This window comes from Meleagris gallopavo, chromosome 17 (genome assembly GCF_905368555.1).
Source record: "Meleagris gallopavo chromosome 17, MGAL_WU_HG_1.1, whole genome shotgun sequence".
In the NCBI taxonomy this organism is placed as follows: domain Eukaryota; kingdom Metazoa; phylum Chordata; class Aves; order Galliformes; family Phasianidae; genus Meleagris; species Meleagris gallopavo.
This window is the reverse complement of record NC_139420.1, coordinates 1,287,831-1,304,672: the sequence shown is the minus strand read 5'-3', so window position 1 is coordinate 1,304,672 and position 16,842 is coordinate 1,287,831. Positions and strand designations below refer to the sequence as shown.

The window sequence follows — 16,842 nt, the reverse complement described above, 5'->3', positions numbered from 1 at the left end:
CCAGGCGGGCGGCGGCTCCGCAGCGCTGCGGGCAGCCCGGGGCAGAGCTGTCAGCCTCTGGGAGCCGCAGACCGCGAACCTGGCGAACGGCTCGCAGATTGTCCCGAGTTCCTCACAAAAACTAAAAGGGAACCGGCTCTGATGTCTGTTATTAACTTTGTCCCATCTCGTGGCCGGAACGCACCGAGCGCGCTTGCAGTGTCCTGTCAGACCCCGCTGACCGCGGCACAGCGCTCCGGGCAGCGGCCCCGGCCCGGCTCCTGGCCGCTATGAGCGTCCATGGGTGGTGATGCGAGATCTTCGCTGCCGGCGGCTGGACGGGCAGCTCACGTGACGGATTTACCGACGGAACCACCTGACGCGGCATTAAATCATCCCAGCCCGATGAAACTGGACAAGCCCGCGGCTCGGCAGCTCCCTGCCCGTCCCACCGCGCTCCTCGCTCCGCACCCGCGCAGGAGCGCTCGGCTCCCCCGCAACGGAGCTCCTCCGCGCGCGCCGCTCGGATGACGTCACGCGGGGGGGCCGACGCGGTTTGCGGCGGCCAGCCAGAGAGCGGAGAGAGCCAATGAGATTTTGGTTGCTGAGCGCGAGCGCGGAGGAAGCGGCCAATAGGAAAATTCGCGGCTGCTGGCCGCGCGCGCCTGTTCGCGCGGCGGCTGCGGAGGGGCAGCGCGAGGCTGAGCTGGTGGCAGGGCGGGAGCGCGGGGCCGCCCCCTCAGAGCCGCCCCCTCAGAGCCGCGCACGTCGCCGCGCCGCGCGTGGGGCGGGCGGGGGTGCCGTTTCTCTCCCCCCTTCAGCGTGAACGCTGCGGAATGATAATGCCCCGATTAAAAGAATAAAGAGTTGAGGGACGGCAGCGGCGCGTCCCGGGGCCCGCGCGAGGAGCCGCGGCCGGAGGCGCTCCGCAGGCGGTCGCTTATTTTCGATGCGGCTTCTGAAGGAGCGCGTCTATCAGCGCCGCCCTCGGAGCTGCGTGCCGAGCGGCCCCGGCGGCGGCGAGCCGCAGAAACGCCCCGCGCCGCAAACGTCAGCCAAAATACTCCCGGCAGAGGTACACGAGAGGAAAGGGTTAAGGATCCCGCCCGCCTCCCCCGGGGGTAGAGATGGTCCCGGGTGCCCTTTGTAGACAGGAGCAGGAGGGGGGGAGGCCGGCCCCGCGCCGCCGCGCCGGGTGAGGAGGCGGCGAGGCCCGCGGTCCCGGGGGATGCGCGGGGCGGTGCGGGCTGCGCTGCGGGGCCGGCGGTGCGGGGGTGCCGCGCTGCCCGGCTGCTGCCCTGCGCTCCGCTGAAGAGCGCCGTTTGTGTTTTTCCTTCCCTCGTACGCCCGGCTCCCGGCCACAGCGCGAAGTCGGCGGCAGCCAGGAAGATCAGCCGAGGGCAGAGAAGCGGGAGAAGGCGGAGGAGATGGTGAGGAGGTGGAGGTGGTGGGGAGGTGGTGAGCGGATCGGCGGGCCGGGCGGCGGAGGGGCTCCGGGGGTCCTTGGGGTGCGGCGCCGCTGGGGACGATTTTGCGTCGGATTGCGGAGCGGCCTTCTTTGTTCGCCGAAGATCGGCGCTTCGGGTTTAACGGCGCGCCTCGCTCGATCGCGAGGTACGCGGGGAGGAGTTGATGCCTACGAATGACTAAACCCGCATCTGCCGGCCGCGCACCCTTGCGGCCCCTCGGCACGGCGGCGCTGTGACGGGCGGCTCGTGTCATGGAGGGGCGGCGTCGCTCCGGCTGCTTTGGCCGCGGGCGAGATGGCTCTGTGCGACGGCCGAACGGAGCGGAGCGATTCCCTCGCTAACGTGAAATCCGTCACGAACTTAGGAGCCAAAGTTAGGTGGTTTCCTTCTTTTCTTTCTCCTTTTCCCTTCCTTTCATTTCCCCGTAGCACTGCCGTGCATGATTAAAATCTAACGCTTGCAGAACTTGAACCCAACTCTTTAAAATGCTCGCTTTAAGCGTTCCTATACTAAAGGCTGTCTTTATCCTTTTATTTATTAGATGGACGCACTTCTTTGTGCATGTGGAAGGAGTAATTCTTATATACCCTTTGCATTTTACCGAGTACTGCTGTGCCTTAGGCAGGTCACAGTACAGCATGTGATTCCTAGCATGTAATAAAATCCTTGGCTGATAAATTTAAGTCAAGTGGGGACCTGCTTGAATGCTAGTAATAGCGGGTACAAGTTTGTGTGTGTAACAGCACTGTTTGCATTAATGAGAATCTTTATAGCAAAAATGGTGATTCTCCATGATGGAATATTGGCATTGCTTACTGTATCTTCCTGTGGTGAAGTGCTGCAGCCTGCATTAAGTACATCACTCCTTTAAGTATCCATAATTTTCAATGTATTCTGTTTACAGAATTGTGGAAGACTGCATGGTGCAGCAGTAAGAGCTGAAATTGTAGTGGCTTTAGGAATGTGACTGCAATAGAGAAAACTGCAGCTCCACGTTAAATCTGCTTGGGAAGAGATGTTTAGTTATATTCAGTAAAACAGAGCGTACCCCGTGGTTGGAGTAACTGAAGGGGCTGCATAGCTCTGAAAAAATAAGTTGTGAACTATGCAGTGCCTTTCATCATGCAAGCTGCTTGGATGGATGGCTGTTAAATTTATTTTAAGCAACCTCTCTGTAAACGCTTGCCTAAAATATTTAAATTACATGCTCCATTAGGCAAATGGGTTTATCTTCCCTTTGCTTGGCTAAAGGAATGTATTAGGAGTGCAAGGTTTAGAAGAACAGTGCTGTCACAGTGCATACTTTCACTGTGTAGTTTATCCTCATGTATTGTCCAAAGGTGCTTAGAATGTATTTTATTTAACATGTGATCTTTACAGAGTTGACTTTGATTTTATTTTTGTCTGCCATAGTTGCTGTCAATGTGAGTAACTGAAATTCCATGAATGTAACCTGCTCTCGGATTTGACCTGGTATTTAGCTAGGATTGACAGCAATTTTTTACCTTCTCTGACTTTTCATCTGTTCATTTAAAATCCCTGCAGTGGATTTTAGTCTCAGAAGTTCTTTAATATGAGAAGAACTGGTAACAGTTGCAAAGGGGGGATGTATTCCCATTATGTTTAGTCAGGATGTTGCATAGAAAGGGCAAAATTCCTGCCATATACTTTGTACAAACATATTGTGTACAAACTGCAGTTTAGAGTAGGTGTCTTATCATGAAGGCCATCTGCATACATGTTGTTATATAAAACTAAGCTTCTGTATTTGGTTTAATGCAACACAACACATGATTTCTGCAGCGTTTTTGGTGGGCTTTTGTTACTGTCAGAATTGATGCATTGTGAGGGAAACCTGTTAAGAGTTCCTGTGGTACCAGGTTTGTAATTTGTTGCTCTGAATGTTTTATTATGTGAGTATGAAGCACTGGCACAAGCACTGTAAACAAACACTGAAGCAGCCAAGTGTGAGATTCGTTTAGCTTTAGTCTTTATATTTGAACCGAAGTGTGGCACTATCTTGGCCAGCCTGAAGGTGTTTCTTTTCTTAATGGCCATCAGAGTAATCATCAGAGGTGAAAGTTTAGGTCAATTTTTTTACTTTCTTGCTGGTGTCTATGAGAGAGGGAAAAAGCCACTTCCAGAGTTGAATCAGTATGGATTGGAAAAGGATTTATAGGATTCAGTAAGATTAGTTGGACATTACATGAGTCATCTGGAACTGGGGGATTTCTTTTTTTTTATTTTTAAGGATTAAAATCCCCACTTTTTTTTTTTTTTTTTTTTTTGAAAAGGTGTTCTTCCCATAATAAAAACATTTAGGATATGCATGCAACTTGATGAACGTTTACTTAATGAAATATTTTTGTTTTCCCTTGGCTAATTTGTGTCAAACCAACAAGGCCACCATCCTGCGGTCAAAGTTTTTTTTGGTAGTGCTTCTTGCTCCTGCCTGTTTCTTCTATTTTCCTTGCAATCCAAAACACTCTGTAAGGCCACTGGTAGTTCTCTGCACTGATGATCCAAAGTCTACATCTTCTGCATTACCTTAAGTCTTTTTAAATTTTATTCATTTAAAATAGTATGCAAGGCAAATAGGTTGCCTCATTCTTTTTATGGCTGTTGTTTTTTTTTTCTCCCAGTGCCATAAGAATAGGCAACTCAAGTAATAGCCAATCTTTTGAAATGCTGGAAGCCAGGCTTGCACAGCCATGTTTTCAAGAATTAGCATTTTTGGCATGTATACATGGAATCATTTAATAGTAAGTGGACAGCATCTATTATTCATCATTAATTTGTACACACTACATCAAACAAAATGCCATTTGAAAGAAGTGATTAAACTCATTGATTGCCATGGTGTTTTGGAATGCTCTGCCAGACTTTTTGACCTCTCAAAGTACATGCTTCTCTAGAACATCAGTAAGTTGGGAATAGAAAATGTACAAGAGATCCACTAGAAATATAAGTATGGGTGGTATTATAAAATGTTTTAATCTCTTATGGAGAAGATTTCAATTTAGTTAACGAAGCTTGTGCCTAGTTACTACTCATTCCTTCAGAGAACATGGCTGGACACATCCTAAAATGTTGCCAGGACTGGGACATATGGCCATTGAAACAAATAGCCTCTTTGTGAGAATTATGACTCTTAACTAAGCAAGGTACTGTAATACCCCTGAAACAACAGGATTTGTTTGTTTTCACTAATTTAATTATTCAAATTCTTTAAAAATTTATATTGTTCTTTTACCATTATTTTTTTGCTATGGAGTTGTATATTTGACATCCAGTCTATGTAAAATTGAAGGAAATGTCACAGCAAATAAAAGCCATCTGAAGTTGGTTTTAGGAGGTTGCCACAATGAATGGAAATGAATCTGCTTACTTATATTTTTCAAAACCTCTGACGAGTTAACAAGGAGAATCAGTGGGTGTCTGTAGTATCTGTAGATACCTGAGTCTGTTTTGACAAGTGTAGACTTTGCACAAGCTAGAAGATGCTTAGTATGAATAGTACACTGAAGAATGAACCTGTGAACCAGAACATGTGCAGCTTTGCTCTCTCTGAATACCTCATTGAAGGATCTATTAGTCTGATTTGGCAAGCCTTAATCCTCTGCAATCAACTGATACCAATTACAATGGAAAAAGTGGTTTTGAATGTTGAGTGTATTTAGGAAGACCAGTGTTGCGGTGGTTAGATCACAGATCCCAGGCTGGGTAGCCCAATAAAGCAGTTTTGACCCCACACTTGTTTGATGGCTGTTAAGATAGGTTTCTTGTAGTCTAGATGCTGCTAGACATTCATTTCAATCTTGGAGATCTCTAATGTGAAAGAAATGATTTCCAGCACAGGCAATGGTTCCTCCAGTTTAAATACAAGAAACATTTGGAAAACATGAAGATTATTTGTCCCTCTTTCCATGTGGTTGTGATTAAAGGAAATCTCCCATCTTAAAAATCCAGCGTTATTTAAGACATTAGTTCATTTCCAGATTAAAATCCCTGCATTTAGAATGTGCCATAATAGCTTAGAAAAAATGGAACCATGAAATAAACCCATCACTGCTGTTGGGGAGCTGTTAGGTCAGGGCTTGAACTGCTGATGGAGCACCTGGCTACATTGCAAGTAAGAGAGAAAAAATGGACTTTTTAAAAGTTTGGGGCCAGACCTGACATAGTATAGTTAGAGTAAACTCAAAGTATTCCTTTTCCTTATTTCTTGCAGGATTTAGTAATTTGGCTGTGTAAAATTAGACGTCTGTGCTTCCTTTTGCACAGGACTTCCCAGGGGACTGATACCCAGACCTCTCATTCTCAGCTGATGTTTTTTGACTCACCTAATGAAGTGGTCTCTGTAAGGATTCTTACAGGTGTGGTGCCATTGACTTTGAAGTGCAAAGCAGTAGTTTAATTTGAAGTACTGGCCAGAGAAACCAGGACCTGGGCTTAGTATCATTATTTTCTAAGCTTATATATAATTTTGTTTCATTTCTGCTGCCTTATCTTAATTGTTTACTGTAGGGAAGTCTAAATTGAGCTACCTTTGTTGCAGTGCAGAGTTAATGAAACTAGAGTTATTCTAGCCAGTAACTTATTGCTTATATTTCATCTGCTCTGGTGGTGTAATTTCTACCCCTGAGTCCAAAGTGTTGAAGTGTGGTTCCTCCATTATAGTAAACATGCTGCATTTAATTTACATAGTGATAAAATGCCAGGTAACTGCTTTTCAGGGCAGTGATGGAAGCATTTGCTCTGGTTATTCCCATAGCTAAGAGACTGTATTGCAGTGCTTAATCCACAGTGTCTGCTGATCAACTGCCTGAGCATTAACTACCTGACTTTTGAGAGAGCTGAATGTATGTAATGGGGTTGGGTCAACTTACTTTTATATGCTTTAGATTAAAAAGGAATCATTTGATCGTATACAGAGCAGCAGAGGTTAGAGATTCCCCAGAGTGCAGTGGATTGCAGGATGACTTCAAATGTGGTTCATAAGGTGCGGGCTGTCTCTGAGATAGCTTCAAGAACTGTAGGTGTGTCAATTAGATACTTGAGTTAGAGAGGGCAGTCATTTTAAGATGCAAATAAAAACAGTGGAAAGATGTGGATGAACAACAGTCTGTAGGGAAGCTTTGTACCTGTTTATCAGTGAAATGACAACTACCCATAACATTTTATTTGAGTTTGGATGTCACCAAGTGTACCCAGTAATGGCCCTGAGGTATGTAGAACATAGGTTTGCTGTATGTAGTGGTTCTAAATTTAAGAACTTTCCAGTATGTTTAAGCCAATCACTTCTTCTGCCTGAATAAATATCCCATCTGGCTTTATTTTATCGAAGTAATGTCAAGTGAAGTATCACACATGAATCCTAACTTAAACTGGCAGTGTTCTGCTTCTCTGTGCCACAGGCTGGGTCATACCATGCTGGTATAACTTCTCCACGTCCTTTCAGCCTGGTGGTTCTTTAATTCAGCGTGACAATACAAGCAGTGGGCTATTGACAGCAGCTGAAGTGAGACCATTATGGCTGTAATCAATAACATACCTACATGGAATAACAACTACTACCAGGGACATATTTCATATTGATTCAGGAATTTATGCTGTTTGCACTACCCCCAGCCTGCTCCTTCCATAATTTATGTAATAAAAATCTCTACTTTAGAGAAGCTGTTAGTAAGTTAAATACCAAGAAATGATGACATGATGAATTCAAGATGTAAATTACATATTGAAGATTTTACTATAAGCAGAAATAGCGCTTGCTGAATTCCTGTGGGTTCTGATTCTGGACCAAGGCACTTCCTTACTGCAGGCTGAAAGATAATGGAAGAAAAAAACCATTTTCCTTCTCCCAAGGCAGTATTTAGAGGTGGAGGGAAGATGCTTTTAATGTGATTTGAGAGTGGAATTCTACTGGATTGTCATCCTTAAGTTTGAAACTTTGGTAGAAGTTCTTTACCAGTAACAGTTATCCTTACTGCCGTTCTTAAACTGCAATGTAATTTTCTCTTAATACTGATGTGTATTCCTGTCTCTCACTAACTGAGGAATGCATTTTAAGAGGTTGATTCTATCCTCTGATTTTTCTAAGCTTGAAGTTGGTAAAAACTGAAGAGAGAGTGCAGATTATTATCAGGAAGTTGGTAATAAGAGTATTCCTAAAAGGTAATACCTAGCTTTGTGGAGATACTTGCTGAATCTCTTATTTGCTACATCTCTATTCATTTTGTTGATTAGGTGACTGGCTGTGAGTCCAGTGGAAAATTACTGTGTATGTATGTTGATTTAAAACCTTTATTAGGTTTTAAGTATGATATGAAAGCTTTAATGATACATCACAAATAATCTTGGCGTGTGAAGCCTATATAAATCTTCCAGTGTAATTGCTTATGCAGATTGGTGTATACTGTAAATCTTGATTTGAATGCCAGACAAAAGTAAAATGTGCAAATGTTGTGCGTTAGCTGCCTAGATACAGCCTTCTATTTCTGGGTGGTGTTACCATCTTTATGTCCAAATATATCTACAGCTTGTCAGCAGGTGTAATCTCAGTGTAGTCTAAAGAAATACGAATGTCTGCAGGTTTACTGTTACTCAGATTATTAGATGAAGTCCTAATTCCTGGTTAACTTCTGGGTTTTATTTACTGTCACTTATGTCATTTTAGAGATGTTACTTTGTCTGGTCTAGAGGATTTTTGGTATCCAAATATCTTTGTAATTCTGTGATCTCATTAACTCCTGAAATTCGTAAGACTTGGAAGATTTTGGATCATAAGGTGAACATGAAAATTCTGTGGCCTTTTTCAGCACGCACATTTAAAACTACGCTCAGTTTTGAAGGCATTTAGTGTGTCCCAACCTGAGTAGATAATTCAGAGGTGCTTGAAATGTCAGTTTCAGAATACAAAGCTTCCATTTATACTATTGCAAACTGCATAACAGAGCCCAATCTCCACTCCAGATTCAATAATTCAGAGAATATTGAACATCCATGCTTGCTTCAGGCTGTGTAGTGGACTATATTGCCCACAATTAAACAGATGAATGCACAAATAAGGATAGGCATCCCTCTAAACAGTTCTGTTTATATTTGGCAAATTCTTCTCATTTCCCTCTCTGTAGGAGGGTACTGATGTTGGTAACTTTAACGTTGGCCGATAGAACTGTGAGCAATTTGAGCACTGTCTTATAGTATGTTTTACTTTCCCATTTTTTTGGCCTTGTATTCTCTCCGTTCCTTTTAGATGAAGTCTTTCTATGTCCTAAGCAAGAGGCTTGCTTCACATCCTGTCTGAATGTAATAATAAGTAAAAGCCAGCAATTTGTGCTCTGGAGGAGTAGGAAGAACTTGAAAGTTTCACAGGATAAATGTTCTGAAATTTATGAGGAATATAACTGAGGCAGAGCATGATGCAAAGAAATCTCCTTTTCATGAAAACCAAAGCTATAGAATCTGTAACTTCTTAGCTCCAAGAACTTCAGCTTGTGTTTTTATTTGGAAGTAGCTTAATTCTATAGAGATTAATCTTTAGTTGAACTCATCACATCAAAATAAGATGCAGAAACTTCTTGCTGTAATGGATCTTGTAGAGACAGGGTTCAGAGTAGAGGAACTGCGGACAGAAGACAAGTCAGAGAAAGTTAAATGATACAGTAAAGATCTGTTAGGTCATCTAGTCCATTCTTTGCAAGCTTTGTCCATATAGTGTACAAACTCTTCTCTTCAAACTGGGATGTTGTACAGTGATCCAAAGTCTCCTCTTTGCCTCACTTTCAAGTACCTGATTTCTGAAGATTTCGGTGCGCCGAAGGCAGAGACTATCAGGAACTGCTCCTGAGTTGATGAAGAAATGCGTAATTCTTGGTAACTCACCACTTCCTCACCTCCAGAATTCATTTATATGCCGAATCGCCAATACAGATCTTTGGAATACTGTATTAAAATCCTGTTGTAGTTCTTCTGATGCCATATACACTGATGTACTTTCCTCCTTCTTCTGACTGTAGTTCACTGTTATATCCTAGTATTACTGTGTCCTCTCTTACATGCTGTTCTCCCAGTTGTTAGGTAGGTAGATGACTGTACGTTTTTCCTTTACTGAAGAAATCCAAGCTAGGTCTACAGTCTTTAAAAATTTCAAAAAATGTGTGTCTTCCAAAGGAAATCATTGCTTCTTTAATGCACTGTTTGATTTTGAATCAGAAATAAGTGGACTTGTATAAGGAACTAGCACAGGAGATTAAAAAATAGTTTAGAGAGGGGGTATTCCAGCAGATACTTGGAAGAACTGAACTTTACTCAAGAGATGCTGCTCCTTCTCACACTATTGTGTGACACTTATTTCAGGACCATTTGTCTAAGGGAAGGATTTACACAAACTAAGAGATGACACAGAATGTTAGGTGATGCTAGCATACTAGCCTGGGAACTGAGACAGTGAAAAGGTGTTTTCCCCCTCAGGAGATGGGCATTAGTTGTACTGAAAGAACCACAAAAAATAAGCAGTTTATGCATAAGTAAAACTATTTATTGGCTTTTTATTACTTCTGGCTTTTGAGCTACAGGCTCAATACCTGTGGAATAATGAATAACCACTGCTCTGTTTTGAAAGTGCTGTGTTTTACTTTATTAAGCAAATTGGCTACTGATCCCTGCAGTGAAAGAGCTTACAGGTGCCAAATGCAATTCTGTCTGCTGCAATAAAACAGCTGGGAAAAGGAGGCTGTAGGCTAGAGATTTAGTGTGCTCTGTGATTGTGCTGCATGGGTCCACCAATGATGCAGAAAGCTAGGCCTGTGGGAAAAAGCTTTTTAGTCTTTAGAGTGTAGTTTGTCATGGTACCACAAAGGAGGGGAAAGACTAATGAGGACTGCAGAACAAGCACAACTGTTTCCTGTTGAAATCTATGGGAAAGCAGCTGGTTTGCAAAGGAGAGTTTCTTATTTTTGTTTTCTGTAACCATAGTTGTATCTCGGTATCTTCAAAGATGAATTTTAAAGAACGGAGTGACTGTTTCAGGGGGTGAAGTTTGAGCTGTAGGAAAGGCTGATCTTCCAGGAGTTTTGGACTTTGGTTAAATTCATCAGTATGGTGCAGAGATTTCACAAGCTTTACTGTCGGTATAGTGGCTCAGTTAACAAAACAAAACTTCAGTGTCTGATTTGAATCAGAGCTTTCTGCTGTCTGTAAATCTTTTAAGGACATCTGCGTGTAGGTTACACTGTTACTGCTACACAGAATGTAATTGTTTACCATTTTGAGATTGTTGTGAAAGGAATCAATACCTGTTACTTTGCTTTTTGTTACTGAAGGCATCTGAAATGTTGATCAGCTTTATCTTACTGGTGTCAAAGGGATCTCAAAGCCTTTGCATACATATCATTCGACCTACTAGGACAGCCTTCAAGGCTTAGACTGTCACTTGCTTTCTGACTTGATGAACTGAAATCTAATTAGGAGGATCCTACAGTACAGATACAGATCACAGGTGCACACAGTGTGGGGAGTCCAGAATGAAAATAATGGTTTTAAAAAGAACCCCAGAATAGTCTTCCTTTTAGAGTTCAAAATCGATTATTTAGTGACTCTAGTAGCTGCATAGATGAAAAATATTTACAGCAAGATGGCAAGTTCTAATGGGGAAAAGAATTCTCTCAAGATATTTCATTCTATTGAATGTAAAATAGGAAAGGCTTTATTCATGAATATGAGTTGCATCATTTTAGTATTAGTCATTAATCACTGGATACTCTTTGTCTTTACATCAGTGCAGTTTGACTCAGTGTACCTGAATTACTGTATTTTAAGAGAACTGTGAACAGAATTGACACGTCCTTGGGAAATATTTGGCATTTCTCTGCCTGTTAATGTAGTCCTTACAGCAAATACCACTTGGGGCTTTTCTAATGAAGAAGAAAAAGCCAACAGACAAAAACCCAACACCTAACGAGTATTCATGTCATTTCACAAGAACTCCAGTGACTGATTTCTGATAAAAATTTTAACTTTGAGTTTATACAGATTTCTCCCAGTTCCATCTCAGAATGTGCTCTCACTTGTGTTTTGGAGGCAAGGCAAGCAAATTGTAGGTTCTTCATGAGAAGCTGGGTATTTAAGTGTCTTTGGTAGTACGAACTTGAAAGAAACTTATAAGGCATGTGGAACACCAAGACAAAATCCAACTGCCTGAGAGCAGGTGTAGTATCCAAGAGAAAAATATATGTGCATGTTGTGTGTGTCCTAGGCTGACTGGGGAATTCAGAGCAGTCACTGGCAGATGAAGGAATCAGCTCTGCATTATTGGACCCAGAGGCCATACTGTGTCATTACTAATGCATGCAGGCACGTTCAATAAAATTCATGGTTATACATCTCGTTGTCATTTTTGGAGCTCGTTGATTTAAGTAGCTCTCACCAATACAGAATAGTGCAACAGGCAGCTCAGCATAGTGTGCCAGTAGGAACTAAGTGAAGAGTCATGTTTCAATTGAAAATTGAGAGGAAAAAAATTAAGGGTGAACCAAACCTTGGAACAAGTTGTCTGGAGAGTCTGTGGAGATCTCGGAGATTTTCAAAACCTGACTGAGAAGATTGTAACTTGCTTAGATTGAGTCAGATATTAGGAGGGAGCCTGGATTAGAGGGGTCTTTATAGGATGCTTTGTGTATTGATCATTCTAAGGAAAATAGTTATTAATTGAATCTTCTTCAAATTATTTTATCTTTTGCAAGAGGAATCAAAGTTGCAATGGTCCTAATGGTGCAAGAGGCAATCTCCACCTGCCTTTCTTAACCAGCAGTGTAACCCATCAGTGAATCCCTGGGGGATGGCAAGGAGTGTGAGGGGAGAGCAGGATGGACAGAGCTGTGCAGGCAGATGGGATGTGGCTGCAGTTCCACCACAGCATCGCTGGCACCTGCATTTAAGAAGCCCCGTTTCAGGGGCCATCACAGCTGTCTCTCTCTTTTTACTTTATTTGTTGCTGTTTTTACATATTTTGGCCATTTTAAACCAGTGTAGTCATATCTGCTGAGACTCTACCTTAAACTCCAACTTTTAGTTGGAATTTTAAAGAATTTTAAAAGATTTAAATTTAAAGGCTTATGCTCTCACTGCATGCAGCTAGTTTCAAAGCACATTGAATATAATCTAATGAGTTTGGGCTTTATGATGAGATGTGCATTTCTTCCATGATTTTCTTTGTTTCTTTTGATATTTTGTACTTGTGAGTAATACTTGCAGTGGCTTTTCTACAAAACCATGTTAGTAACAGCAGCAGGAAGCCATAGTTAGCTCAGCTGGAACATTTTTGTCTCTAGGATTCTTGTTTTTGCATTAAGAGTAAGAAATAACTGCCTGCTTACCTTTGTAGTATTTTGATTCCATTCTTCTGCTCATCCCCTTTTCTTGTTCAGTGTTATTTTATTAGTTAGATTTAAGGCAGGTGCTAGGAATAGTAAATCCAAGTTGACTATAACAGATACTGTCTGGCATTGGCATGTTTGTAACTAGGAAGATGAAAACAATGGGCAGTAAATATTTTGGACAAGCTGAAAGAAGTTGCTAAAATCATTCATCATTATCTTGTCTGCTAGGCTGTATAAACCAAACAAATCATTTCCTTTCATTTATGTACATTTTTGAACAGCCTCAGAGCTGTTCTGATGCTGTTTGGAGCTGTATTTTTGCTCAGCACTCACTGCTTTCTGTTGACTAATTTCATGTTTCTATCCCCTAACTTGGTAAGTGCAATCCTCTTGTAAGGATGTGGTGCTGTGAGACAGTCCTGGAACTGAAGATCTGTGCTTTTCATCTCTACAACTGGGCTGCATGAGAGTGCCTCAAGGACACATTTGTAACGCTGAAATAAAGGTGCTTAGCCTCTGCTTAAAACCCTGTGCTGTGGGACTGAGTTACCCAATGAGCGTGTTTTACTCTTCTCATGGGGACGAGGCCTGAGTTGTTAAATCTGTGGCAGCAAAATGAAACAGTCTTGGAACCAGGTCATCATCTTCAGCATCAATAGAAGGTCATGCCCTTGTCAGCCAGCATTGGTTCAGCATAACGTTCTGGTCAGAACTGTCTGTGTGATGCCTGGAGTTGTTCTGACTCCTTCACCCTTTGTTTGGAACTGGTGATATGGTGGGACTCTTGAATATTTATGAGAGACTTATTAAGGTGGTCCTTCCTGCAGTCAGTGTGGATTCATTGGCTGTTGGTGAGGGATGTGACAGAAGTTTCTAGAAGCTCATTATAAGCCACTAGATCAAGTACTCTCTTTTCTATGATTTTTCCTTCCTAGTGGTTTATGTTAAGCAGTGATACTTTGGCAATTTCAAAGTACAGTTCTACTCTTACTAGTTTTGTAGCTCCACTGTTGCCTTGTGTGTAATCAGTGGATACACAGATGGTATATAGTCAATGGATACACAGATGGTATACATATATATCCAGGAGCTTGGCTAATATAATTTATATTGGAGTAATGAGAGAAAGTCACTCAACCTATCCTGGGCTCATGAAATAGACTCTGATTGAGCAGATCTCCAGAGAGATCCTTCCCCACTGTCAGCCAGCTCTTCAATGGCTCTAAGAGAGGTGCAGCCAGGCTCCACCCCTTCCTGCAGCACAGGTGAGTTGCCTTCACCTGTGCTCTCGTGGCTGACTCACTGCTTGCCTCGGGTGGTCAATCAGAGGTTCAGGCCGTGATTCAGCAGCCCCATACACCTTGGATCCTGACAGTTCAGATCTTTTGAGACTTGGAGTTTCACTTGTAATGTTATTAGAAAAGTTTAGTCAAAGCTAGGAGGCTTGCTCCATGGCACTGCGTTCCCTGGATTGACTTGCCTAGTGTTTTGCTCAGCTCCATTGCACAAGGGTGTCCAAAATCACACTGCATCCACACCCCTTTCACCTTGCAGGGTGTGTGATTTGGAAAGGTTAGAGGCATGCTTTAACAGCAGGTGACTGTCCTTGTCAAGGGCTGCACTGCTCTTGTCGCAGTGTGTGCATCGTATGCATGAATTTCTTCTCCTGGCAATAAAATGCCGAGTAGTGTTTGCTGCTTAATCACAGGGAAATCACCAGCATGTGGAACGTTCTTCTTAGCTACATTGCTCAAAAGAAGAGAAAACTGTAGATATAAGATGTATAGTTTTAAGTTATATAAAATTACTAATTCTTCCTGAAATCTTAGGTGATACAGGCATTTGTAGCATACTGACTTGTAACTCGAGTGACATCTTGATTTTCATAGTGAAAACATGAATTAAAATGGCTTGCCATTCAGCTTTTATTTCTCTTAATCAGTGAGATTCTTTTTTTTTTATGGCCTAATTATTTTTAACTTTTTCCCTCTATAGGAGCAGATCTTTTAAATTGGGTCACGGAATTGTTGTGTTTAATTATAAAAGAATAATTTTAGAAGAATAATCCAAGTAATTCTTTAATTTTTTTTTTTTAATTTGTCATATTATGCCCCCTATGTCTGCTTAATGTTATCTATTTGTTTTTGGTTAAGGCAAAATTTAAAAAATACATTTTTTAACAGGAAAAACAGCAGCAAAACTTTGCTTCAGAGCTCCTGGTTAAGTGGGTCAGCAGGTGAAGTCTGAATTGCTAGTAATAATTCTCCCTCAGAGTTTTTTGTTGAACAAGAACCAACCCTGCCTGAGGTTGGGTTGGTTCTTGTTCAACACACTTGACTGCCGTCTCTCTCAGTGCTGCTTCTGGAACAACGAGCCCCATTCGTTGCCATTTCATTTTGTGATAAACTGAATTTCCATGCATGTGCTCTGCTTGGTGGTGTGCTTTGTATCTGTGATTTCTTCTTCTGCAGCACTCAATCATTTTCCTTATCGGAGTAAACACAGTGCTTTATTTACCTTCAGCTAATTAGATTAGCTTTCATCAGGTGTTCTTTTGAAGGCACTGTAATTGCTGTATTAAGAGAGAGCTTTGCCTTGAAACTTGTAAGTTAGGAAATATATAAAATTTACGGCGGAAGGTGAAGGTGCAGATGGAGATCACACGGTTCTTGTAAGGCAGCCAAATGCTGACTGGCTTTCAGGAATGGGGGTGAATCAAGTCTCCTTTCTTGTGCAAACCCAATCCTGCGTGCTCGTGTCTGCGTTAGGTGCAGGCTTAAATGCCACTTGTAAGTATCAAATCAGATGGATTCCTGAGTCAAAGGCAGGTGAAATAGTTGGAGATGCGTGGTCTCTGGTGTTAAACATGCACGAAGAACAGCTGATCAAGATTTTGCAAATTGAAGTCTGAAAGTGTTTGTGTTCTCTGGAAATTATTGTTTTGTATGATTATTGACTTGATTTGAAAAACTGTTCAGCTTCCTTTTAACTTTTCAGAGAATGTATGTTTTGTATAGAGAATATTGTATGTATGTAGCAAGTAAGGTGAACTGCTGTCATCTCATGTTGATTGGAAAATTATGGACTGTCTTCCTTTTTAAAAACTGCTTAACTACAATAGGTGTGATTAAAGACTATGCAGTTACTGGTATCTTGTAGCATTCTGTGTTGTGGCATTGGTCAGTGATAAAATGAATGAAACCAATTGGCAGTATTTTCTTTGATTTGTTCATGCATTTTATTTCAGAGATGCTGATTTGTCTTTCCTGTGGTAAATAGCCTTTAATATAATGAAGCTAAATCAAAAAGATTGGATAATTAATTTGACAAATATTTCACAATTTAAGATCTTTGTGAATATGGTCAGTGCTCATGTACTACGCATTCATGTAATCTTTTACAAATGAAAGGGCTTTTTTGTGCCTTCAATTGTTGTGGCTATTGCACAACTCTTCTAATGTGCAACAGAGAAATGGATTCTAGTTATTAAGAATCATTACTTTGGTTTTCAGCTTACCGTTGAGCTGTTGAAATAAAGCATGTGATCCAGAATGATTTTATTTAAATAAAGGGATCATCAGGAGAAACACTTCAGCTGTTTGACTTCTTGTTACTGTAGACTTACAGCAAATGATTTTGTGAGCCAGAGATTTCAGTAGAAACGTGTTCCCATACTGCAGCATTGAAACCAGATAAGAAACTTCTGTTGTGAACTTGGTCTCCCAGAAGCAGCAACTGTGGGGGCGATGGAAGTCTTGTCTTAGCTGTTACTGCCTGGGGGTAGCAGTGCAGAATGGTGAGCTGCGTGTAGCAGTGCCCCATGGCTCAGGTCAGCAAGCTGTTGGTCACTTGGTTATGTAGTTTTTATTCGGTTTGATCAGTTTCTGATGTTTTTCAGAAATATCCATAGCTTTGATTTCTGCTTTATGAACAAGAAAAGGGACCTAACAACTCCCTGAAAAGAGTGGTAAGAGCCAGAATTTCATTACGTTGACTCCTTTTATTAGCAATGT

At 41.8% G+C, this 16,842-nt stretch overlaps 1 protein-coding gene across 3 annotated transcripts in view; it reads left to right on the top strand.

The window, feature by feature from the left end:
• Nucleotides 1-9: 9 nt before the first annotated feature.
• LOC146543160 (uncharacterized) overlaps nt 10-16,842 on the top strand; it is a 77,335-nt gene continuing 60,502 nt past the window's right edge. For 2 of the 3 annotated variants that reach the window (XR_014886903.1, XM_085238139.1), the window contains exons 1-2: nt 10-1,054; nt 1,344-1,409. Coding sequence is in view for 1 of the 3 variants with exons in the window: in XM_085238139.1 (XP_085094265.1) it covers nt 929-1,054; nt 1,344-1,409 (192 nt within the window). In the remaining 2 variants the exon portion in view is untranslated. The other variant, XR_014886904.1, reaches the window with a different exon arrangement.